Source organism: Diplotaxodon limnothrissa, linkage group LG3 (genome assembly GCF_057381915.1).
Source record: "Diplotaxodon limnothrissa isolate DT_005_m linkage group LG3, D_limnothrissa_male_GT1.1, whole genome shotgun sequence".
Lineage (NCBI taxonomy): Eukaryota > Metazoa > Chordata > Actinopteri > Cichliformes > Cichlidae > Diplotaxodon > Diplotaxodon limnothrissa.
Genome location: NC_140598.1, coordinates 26,643,643 through 26,654,601, shown reverse-complemented (window position 1 = coordinate 26,654,601; position 10,959 = coordinate 26,643,643). Strand labels below are relative to the sequence as shown.

Here is a 10,959-nt window from a genome sequence, read left to right as displayed (position 1 = left end):
AGGATTGATGTTTGGATTCTATCCCTAAGTTCAGTATATATCCCACTGAGATCTGTTGAATTACATTCTTGGGAGATGAAAAACTAGACATCAAAGATTAACCTACTCGCCCAACATAGCTGCCTTATTAAACATTCATGCAGCAATTCATTATTTGATCATGAATGGAAAATATACAAGAAAAAGAGGAATTATTAAGAAATATTTCTAAATGCCCCTCATTGAATCACAACTCTATCATAGTGGAGGGATCAGTATGTCCCACGGGCTATGTTGTCAGGGGGCGTTTTCCCTCTTGTTAGGTTCTCTTACGTAAAATTGACTGCCCCTTGGAGAGGGACCAGACAAAGAGTGATTGAAGACCCCTATGAGTGAAAGATCTAGGGAACTTTTAACCCTGTCCAGGATAGGGTTACCTTGCCCTGTGGAGGGTACCGGTGGGTGAGTGCCTCATGGCCGGGCATTCATCCATGGCAAAGGGTGGAAACGCTGGCGGACTGATCCCTGAGTACTGAGACTATGGAAACAGTGTCCAGTGATTGTGCTTATCAGTGGGTTAAGGTCACTGTTCTAGTTATGCAACTGCTTGGTGGAAGAGCTTGTGAGGAGGACAAGGTGTGCTCTGAATTCTTTAAAACTCTGGATGTTCTGTTGCAGTCTTGATTGATCTTTCTGCAACATTCTGTGGAGGTCTTGGGTGATGCCTGTGGATTGGCAGATGGGCACCAGAGAGTGCCGTCCAACACATAGTTTTCCACCTCCCTAACTTCGTCTATGTCGGGGTACTGCAGAGGAATGTCTGTCTGTTAGTTGAATCTCAGAGTGTTCCACATCCTGGTTGTGGAACACTGGAGCTCTTCATCCTTAAAAAAAATATCCAAGGGTGTATGTGAATTTGCTCATATTGCTCTCTTCCGGTCCATGTTGACTCTGTAAGGGCTGCCTTTTTTCACAAATTCTGTTCATAATTTTAATGGTACGGAAATCAAGGCATAGCCAGGAAGTGGAGCGTCTCCACTTTAGTTGCCTTAGGATATCAGCTTTGCTTTTGTTAACTCTAATTAATGTGGTGTTAAGCAGCAAGAATGAAAATTAGCACCTAGAATCTAAGGGCTTAATTCTCAGCAGTAAAAGCATGAAGTGGGCAATCCAGGACAAGTTCCTGCCCTGAGTGAAGTTTGAGTGTGAAGGGGGAGCTAAGCGTGACATTGACATATGTATTGATGTGGAGGCTGTACCGGTCCATTGTGGTGAAGAGAGAGCTCAATGTAAACTTGAAGCTGTCAGTTTTCCAGTCCATCTATGTTATTACCAAAAGGCTGATGTTGCCAATTCAAGTGACTTATGAAAACCTTCTGGAAAATGTCAACGTTGTAGCGAAGGTCAGCAGGGTAGGCAAGGTTTAATGCATACATGAGTCCAAATAGCATTATCACAGCAAATGCTACATTATCCAAATTCTTCGCCACCCTGATGCCTGCAAGGACAACTCTTGTTCATCTGCTGAAGTTTGCTCTTTAAGAAGATAAATTCAAACAGTGGTGTCTTCAACAGTCTCACTGATGGCACGTTCTTCCATACCCTATAAAAAAGAAGCCATGTTAGTCATTTCATGCCAAGTAAATAATATGACACTGTTTATTTTTAATTTGTATTTTTTTCATTCATAAGGCACTACGATGTTCTTATACTTATTTTTTATTTTTTATTATTTTTAACACTCGCATCTTTAAACAAAGTAATAAATAAAAGTGAGTGCCCCACCACTTTCTTTGAACCAATAGAAAGCTGGTGCTCAGAGGAAGAGGGCGGGCTTTACTTGGTGTCAGTGACAGAAATGAAAAAAAGCTCAAATGAGTGAGAAGGACGATGAAGGAAACATCTGTGTTGTGTCTGCTCTGTAAGTAGAATCTCTGTGTTTGTTTGAATTCTTGTAATTTGACTGTCTGCTCTCCTGATAACTGATGATGGAGGAGAAGACTGCAAGTAAAACTTAAACTTTTAAACTGCCTTAAAAAAATAAACTTAAACATGAACATATATAAAACATTTTAAGTAAGGAAACAAAATTTTATTCAAGTTTGTTAACATAGAGATTGAAACAACAGGTCATCTCAACTCTTAGTCTTTTCCCTTAGTGGGAAACAGTGAAAAGATCAAATCATTCACTCATTATATCAATACAGCTGGACAGTGGACACATGACCTTGCTGTGTTATTTAAATGTAGCGGTTGTGTGTATAGTCAAAGTTTAGTCACTGTGCATGATAATTAGTGAGTGTTGATTTTACATAAAAACTGGGGTAGAGGAGAATCAAAAAGACAAAACTGTCTCAATACTTTCATGTCAGTAACGAAGTTTCTCCAAAAAATTTTAGATGTTGTGAGATTTGGTAATGAACAGAGTATACATTATATCTAATAATAGAAGTGTCACAGAGCTGCAGTGTCTCTGTCTGTTTTCCCCCACAGTCCAAAGACATGTTTGGTTAACTGGTGATTCTGAACTGGCTGTAGGTGTGACTGTTAGTCCGTCTGTGTTACTCTGTAATTACCTGTAGTCATGTTAAAGAAGCTGAGATAGATTCCCTAATTTTAAAAATTGGTAAAGAAAATTGAAGGATTGATTCTACCAGATGTATTTTAGCTTCAGGCACTTTTTATTTATTCTTTTGTCAGGGAGAGAGGAATGTGTGTGTTTGTCAGCTGTTTGTGTGGAGTTGTTCGTTATGTTCACCTCAAATCAACCTGAGTGTCATTTCTCTTTAGTTCTGATCTCACTGCTGAGCTGCACAACAAACCAAGGTCAGTAACCTTCTTCTGTCACAGTCTAAACCTGATAAACTCTGACAGGTTTTACACATTTGGATTAAAACTTTCAGTAAAGATCTCAAAGACGTGATCATCAGTTTTTCATTTTAACCCTCACAGCTCGTCTGACTGCGAGTCCCAGCAGCTCTCAGTTCTTTGAAGGAGACTTTGTGTCTCTGAGCTGTGAGGAGGACGACAGCTCTACTGGATGGACTCTGAGGAGAAACACAAGCAAACGACAGAGGACTCAGTGTGGAGATGGGTGGGGAGAAGGTGGTGGTTCTTCATGTAACATCAGTATAATGAAACAGCATGACAGTGGAGTTTACTGGTGTGAGTCCAGAGAGGGTCCCATCAGTAACATGGTTAACCTGACAGTCACTGGTAAGCTGAGTGTGTGGAGTTAGTGTTGATGAAGCTGTGTGTAAATGGATGAAATGCTGTAGTTTGTCTCTGTGTTGAGGTGGATCAGTGATCCTGCAGAGTCCTGTCCTCCCTGTGATGGAGGGAGATGACGTCACTCTGCTCTGTAAAACAAAGACCACTCCCTCCAACCTCCCAGCTGCTTTCTATAAAGATGGCTCCCTCATCAGGAAGCAGCCTACAGGTCACATGACCATCCAGCATGTTTCCAGGTCTGATGAAGGCCTCTACAAGTGTGACATCAGCGGTCATGGAGAGTCTCCATCCAGCTGGATCACTGTCACAGGTGACACACTCACCTGTCTGTGTTTCTGCAGCTTTCAACATTCACAATGTGACGACAACTTAATGACTGTGTTTGCTTTATTTTAGGGGAACACACCACCACACCTCCACCTACATCCACACCTCCCCCTGGTTCCACCTCCATCGTTCTTCCTCCATCACTCTCTCCTCCTGTTCTCTCTGTGTTGTCATGTGTTGGATCAGTGTTAGGGCTGGGCCATATTATACCGTTCACGGTAATACCGGTATAATGTTAGGCAACGATAGGAAAATGAAATATCGCGATAGAATATGAGTAAAACGCGCATGCGCAGTGCCTTTGTTTTCATACGCACATGGCCGATTGTTGAGTGAAACAGATGAACCAGAATTGGTTTGTAAAAATGGTGCAACTTCAGTGATGTGGAACTGGTTTGGTGTTTGTCCGTCAGATACACGACAAAGCACATTTTTTGCAGAACATGCAAGCGGCTGTCCTTATTGTCGTATTTGTCGGACTAAGATGCTCTTAAATCTGGGAGTAATCTGGGTCCTAAACCCCGTATTTCTCAGGTCAAACGAACACTGCAGCATCACTGAGAGTTAAAAACTGTCTAAATTCTTTCATCTTTAATAAAACGATCAGCATTGCTGCTTTACCAGGTGTAACTATGAAGTTTAACTTCCAGGCATCCATGAAAACAAAATTTATTACATTTAACGGAGTTAGAAGTTAGCAGGAAGCTAGCGGAAGTTAGCTCGCTAGTTTCGCTAGTTACCTAAGCATGATATTACATGTTCTGACGGAGAGATTTCTGAAAAAAATCAAACGTACAGCTCTGCTATCACTTCCAACATAAATGAAGACAGGAAACTAAACAGCAGTGACGTTTGTAGGGTTACTGAAGTTGGGCTAGCTGGTATATAATGATGTGCTACGTGATCGCTAGCGACACAGCTATGTTAGCATAACATAAACAGTGAAGCTGGAGGACGAACACTAACACTTTTCCACTTGTAAAAGTTAACGTTAAGGTTCCTGATAGTTGGAGACAAATTCAGTCGCATGGCAGGATGCTGTAAACGGACCAAACTTCAGTCAGGAGAACAACTGAGATAATCCATCCACAATACAAGGTTAGTCATTAATATACTGCAACAACATGGGAATAGAGCAGCTGCCAGAGAATTCAACATTAATGAATCAATGGTACAGAAGTGGAGGAAGCAAGAAGAATGAGTTTAATAAAGTTTGATTTATCTGACTGCTTCGTTTCGCTTAATGTGCCTTATAATCCCGTGAACCTTATGGTCCGAAAAATACGTACTGCACACTGCAGTTTAATGTTGCAAAGCACCTTTTTTTAACTTCAGTGGATATTATACATGGTTATGCTCAGGATATGTCAGCCCATTTCTACTGGAAATGCCTTTTGGTTAAACTTTCAGCAAGGAATTTGCATTTGCACTGTTACATTTACAAGGTTGTCTTTTTGCACTAGTAATGTTGTGGAGTTGTATTTTGTCTCGCATCAATTATATCGTCAGTTATATCGTTATCGCAAATTTTCAAATATATATCGTGATAAATATTTTTGGCCATATCGCCCTGCTCTAATCAGTGTGTGTTTTGGTTCTACTGGTGTTACTGGTTCTGCTGGTGAGACGATGTGTTCACAGGAAACCTGAAGGTGAGACTCAGACTTTTCAATATATGTGGTTATGTAAATCCATGTGTTATGCTATTTATGTTTATTATGTTTATTATGATTTTGATTTTAATTTCACATTAAAAATGTAAAACTGTTTATTTTTTTGTTTTTATTTGGACTCTTCACTGTAAAATGTTGTGATTGTAAATACTTTCTTAATTTTAATAATTTCACTAGATGAAGCTGTGGAAAATGGCCTCACAGATGACATCTTGTACAGTGATGTCAAAATATCAACTCATCAACATCCAAAAAAACAAAACAACGGTAATTTGAGGTCCTTTGTTGGTTATTTATTTGTGTTTATTCAGCTCCAATTTTATAAAATGCTTTTAAGTTCTGATTATATTCATAGAGATTTTATGTCTCATGAAAAGATTTCTATGAGGATATTATGAAGCAGGTGAAGAAAGTACAACTGTGCATTGTAATAGAAAAAGAAACATTCTATTAAATTGATGCTAAAGTTTAACTCTGTAGTAATTTCGCCAGAGTTCATCTTTGTATGTCACGGCTTTGACAACACTTTTGTTTTTCATTTGATTTGTTTCCTTCATTCAAATTTATTAAACTCAGTCATTTTGATTATGCTTTTTTAAAGTGTAAAATTTCACTCTGTGTTCATTGAGCATTGCTCTTTACATGCTGCCCTCTGTGTTTGTTGTCTGTGGTTAACACAAGCTAACACCTCTGCAGTCGTACAGTTTCCTGTTTATGATTGTTTTTAAAGTTACCTGCAGGTGTTTCTCTATCAGGCGTTAGAAATTAATAATTCATATTCACATTAAGTAAACTTACTATAGTTTTATTCATAATTTCATTTTATAATTAGCTTAACTCAGTTTAACATATGTAGCTTTACTCAAAGTTTACCGGACTTTACTGCTTCATATTTATGTGATTCCAACATTTTGTGTGTTTTATTGTGCAGACAGTGATGCAGCAGTAATCTACTCTGCAGTGAGAACAGAAGACATCAGTTATGGTCGAATGATCATCAAAGACACGAAAACCAGATCACAGATGAGAGGTACAGCTGCTCTTATTGGTCTCCTGTCTGTCTGACAATAAAAAATTTAAAGCTGTAGCTAAATTACAAATAATACCACCACCTTTTAATCAGGACTTGATGGTCAGTCGTGTAAAATGCAGACCTGAGGTTATATACATTAGACTCAATCGATAACATACAGGCAGATTTCTTTCTTTGGAACATAAAATAAAGATATTCAATAAATTCTCATCACTGACTTTTCCTGAACAACTAAGTGAGCATAAACAACTCGCATATTCCAAACTGTGAAACCTGCCCAAATCTAGTCACTGGTTAATTGTGTGCGTTTTGTTAATTTTTTTTCACCTTTCCCCCTTTGATTGTTTCTATTGTCCATTTCTTTAGTATAATTCCTGTCCTCAGATATTTGTTAAATACTATAATAGTAGGTTAAGGACTTGCCTTCATGCACCCATGGGTCAGGACTCTGACCTAGCTTCAATTGTTTTGACTCCACCTTTCTCACAAACAACTCAGAGTGAGCTGCTGAAAACACAGACAAAGACATCCACCACATACTCTTTTCTTGATGTTTCTGTTTCTTTACTAATAACATCGACTCAGCCACAGTTCTGTTTTATATAGATGTCAGGTGTGGTATAACTTTTCACAGTGCTACAACTGAACAGATTAGGCTCACATGTGTCTGCTTTATCTCTACAGCGTGTCCTTAACAATGTCTTCCTCCCCTCACTCCAACCAGTCACAGGTGATGGCTGCCCTCCCTGTGCCTGGCTCTGCTGAAGTTTTCTTCTTGTCAAAAGGGAGTTTGTCCTTTTTAAACTACCTAAAAATGTTCTGCATGTAAAACCACAGCAGCTCCTTCCTGTAGTCTGAAGCTGATGACACTTCTCTGTTCTGGTTTGGCCAAGCACAGAGTTCATATCGTGAGAACTTGCCCTGTGGTGAAGCATCAGTTTGCACTGAAAAAGGTGCCAGATCTGTGGTCGTGCACCTTCAACTAGTTAGGGTAGCTGTTGTTTCTCAGCAGAAGTGTTGAGAAATGTAAAGACCAGGAAAAGCTTGAGCTACTTACAAAAGTTACATACATGTGTTAATCTTCACACAGTCTTTTTAGCTGCGCTCTAACTGCTCTGTACTGCTTGGTACCCCCGTTTTGATCGAACTAGGTTGAGTGGTGGGTTAGATGAAAAGCAGAAAACCAAAAAAGATCTGTTGTCGTGCACCTTCAACTAGTTACAGCAGTTGTTGTTTCTCAGTAGCAGTGTTAGGAAAGAAGACTGAAAAGCAAACGCTACTTACAAAGGTTACATACATATGTTAATCGTTGCATCTTTGTATTTTTATCTGTGGTCTAACTGCTCTATACTGTCTCCAAAACCTGGTCCCCCAGTTTTGACCAAACTAGCTTTAGTGTTGGATTCAATGTAAAGCAGATACCACAAATGTTCTGTTGTTTGCAGTGATCTTATAACAATTTTAATATTAACCACACTGGCTGAACCTTTATTGAAATTTAACTCAGATTATAAATGTACAAAAATCAACCTGTTAACCCTTTACAGCCGATCGGAGCGGGCACGCTCCATTTTGCGTAACTATTTTTAAATCCCGGTAGCTCTGCAACCACTTAAGCTAGCGCAATAATTTTTTTTGCATATGAAACCGGAGGAGTTGTACTTACATCTGATGCCATCAGCTTGTCCTCGGTCACAGTTTCCTTCCACATATAGCTTTGCAAAAACTGCATAAAAAGCACTTGCAGCAACAAAAACATGATATTCCAGAAACACGCTTCGCCGATCCGATCAGCTGTTTGTAACACTTCCTACGTCCATCAGCGCGAACTATCACATGACCGCATGACCTGCCCGAAACCGGAAGTGACGTCATTTTGCGGAAATGTAGTTTTTTTACGATCGGGGCCTTATGAGCCTATACTTGTGTTTTAAAAAGTTATGTTTGAGTTTATGACTTTCTGTGTCGTTTCTGGGATGCTTAGGACTCATATTGCACTGCTGGAAATAGTTTATTTTGATGTATATGCTGTTATTTTGCAAATTTGCACTATAATATTTATTTTCGTTTTTCCTGCAGTGTATAAAAATTGGTGTATTTCAAAAATAAAACTATGAAGACACTCAAAATAAATTTCCTGTGGTGGGAAACTAGTTTGTGCAACTTTTTTGTATTTACAGTTTTGAGGGATGAGCCTCTTAAATTTCTCTAACTAGAAATATATGTTAAAAAAACAAAAACGATTTTCAAATTTTTTGTAGTTTATTGCACTTTTTTGCAATTTATGTAATTACTATGCACCTAATGCAGACATATTATTAAAATTTAGGCTGTAATGGTTGTATTGATGTATAGCAACTTGAAATGCTCCCAAAAATGGCTCCACAGCATGTAAAAATATAATATAAGCTCTGGCGGACTTGGTTCTATGGTAGGTCTTAAAGGGTTAAATAATATACCCAAACAAATAACTTGTCTTTATAAAACAATCAATACCTTTTAAAATAATATTACATAAAGATTTTAACTTGTTGATTAACTCACATAATCATGTCTTAATCGCCTGAGAAATTTTACTACACCTGAAGTCGATGCACCCCACAACGACTTGAACTGGTGTGTTTGTGTCCACGCTTTCTATCTGCTTTTGCAACCCAGTATCATGACTAAATGTGAAAATGTAGACATGCCAGTCCACTGTATCCATTTCACGCTTTGCCGCTTCGAAACATGAAATGGACATGCATGCAGAAGTTACCAGCAGTGAAGATAGTTTATTTAAAGCGATGAAGTCAGGTAGGGACCTTGATAACTGGAAACAAATAAGTTAGGAGGATAATATGTGTATACATGTAAATGTGTTATCTCTCTTAGCTTCTTTTAATCTATTTAATAATCCAAGGAATAAAATAGGAAAATTGTGGCATTTATTTACCACAAATAAACAACACACCACAAAAGAAAACAACAATAATATGTGGGTGCTTGCCTCAAGAAAATAAAACCCCTATTAAGCCAGCAATGCTAAATAGCTTAACAAAATAGTTTACCTAAGCTAGGAGATGATGCATCCCCAGACACACAACAAAAACCCTTCCCATTCAGCCAGGTGGTAATAAATCAGTGAAGCAGGAGGGATTACTTAAACATTAACCGCATGTACATTTGTCAGCTCACGTGAACACAAAGAAAATAATTAAACTAACCTGTTGCAGGCCTCAGCAGAAGATGCTTGAGTATTTTGACAGCACACCATCCTTGCTAGCTTGCAGCAGTCAACACTTCTTCAGTGTTGCTAGCAGTTCTGCAAACCACGTTGTTAAATCTTGGTGCAAAGAAGGAAACAGCTCCGTACTGGTGGTGCAAAAACCTAGTCCAACTCAAATTTAGCATAAAAAATTTCACAGTCCAACTCTGCCTCGGGAAAAACACGGCAGAAGACTTTTTCTTCACTGAGGCTACTGTGGAGATAGACCACAGCAGGGGTGTCGCTGAAGCTTTGTCAGCTAGTTGTTACCTGTAGACGTCCAACAGCTTACTCCAGTCCAGTAGGGCACGGGCCGCAGTGGCCTGACCACACCCACTTCCTCGCTCCAGTATGGTTGACCAACCAATTAGGACTTAGGAAACGGAATCTCACGCAAACATACAGAACACTTTACAAACACCTTGTATGTATAGATTATGCATATTTGTTTTTTACATATTTGCACCAATTATGAAAATGTGAAAATATTAAAGTGGCATAACTTTGCATTAATCTGCAGTTAAACTATTAAACTGCAGTTTCCCCACTTTTTATTTACTTTAACTCTGAAGTTTTAGACAGAGGTGATGTTTAGTTAATCTGCATACAGTATAACCATCATGGCTACGTTATTTCACTGTACTGTTGTTGTTGTTGTGAAGTAATTTCTGTGTTTTTCTTTTCTGCAGATATTTATTCAGCTGCAGGCTACTCAGTACTGAGAACAGGAAACATCAGTTATGAACAATTATGCTGCCACACCAAAGAGAAAAAGAGGTACAGTTGCTTTCCATTCAAATGCAGCCAAGCATTCATTTACTGGTTTGGAAAGGCCATGCTCACATCAAACCTTTTAAATGATGAGGTGATTGTGTGAACAGTAATTCCTGTGTGCCAAAAGCTGAGGTTGCAGCCTGCTCACAGGTTGTTTTTCCCAATAATCTGTATGGTATTATAGAGAGGTGATATATCCCTAATATGCTTTTCTCAGGCAAAAAAAACAAACAAAAAAAAAAAAAAAACAGCAGCCAATTAAAACAATGTTTTCTTGAACAAGGGTATATTAAATCACCTTGTTTCAGGCAGAGAATAAAACCAGAGGCTGTACAAAGGTTCAGTATAAGATAAAGAATGATTATTTTAAACCCTGTATCATGTAACGCTCCTCTGAAAATGAAGAGCTTCACTGTAAATATTGATAGATTATTATAGATATCATAGATTATCTGTCATCTCCTTCCAGAGTGGAAACAGACAGTTTCTCATTCAAGCATAGTACAAATCATATACAAGCTTCAATGAACAAACACAAGTCAATAACACCATGTCTCTTTCTATATGTTTTATTAAACTTTGCTGTAGGGCACAGTGAAGTGTAGTGTGCTGCATTTTTACATCCACACAGAAACCTAAAAATTCTGGGTCCTTGTGACCAGCCTTGTACTTTCATATTATGGTTTATGTTCTGA

The 10,959-nt window shown here is 38.5% G+C and overlaps 1 protein-coding gene across 1 annotated transcript in view; it reads left to right on the top strand.

Moving 5' to 3' along the window:
* The first annotated feature begins 1,869 nt into the window (after positions 1-1,869).
* LOC146635128 (Fc receptor-like protein 1) overlaps positions 1,870-10,959 on the top strand; it is a 38,617-nt gene continuing 29,527 nt past the window's right edge. Inside the window, exons 1-4 of the mRNA XM_085349815.1 lie at positions 1,870-1,900; positions 2,770-2,805; positions 2,932-3,195; positions 3,275-3,520. Coding sequence (XP_085205941.1) covers positions 1,870-1,900; positions 2,770-2,805; positions 2,932-3,195; positions 3,275-3,520 — 577 coding nt within the window. The remainder of the gene's footprint in view (positions 1,901-2,769; positions 2,806-2,931; positions 3,196-3,274; positions 3,521-10,959) is intronic.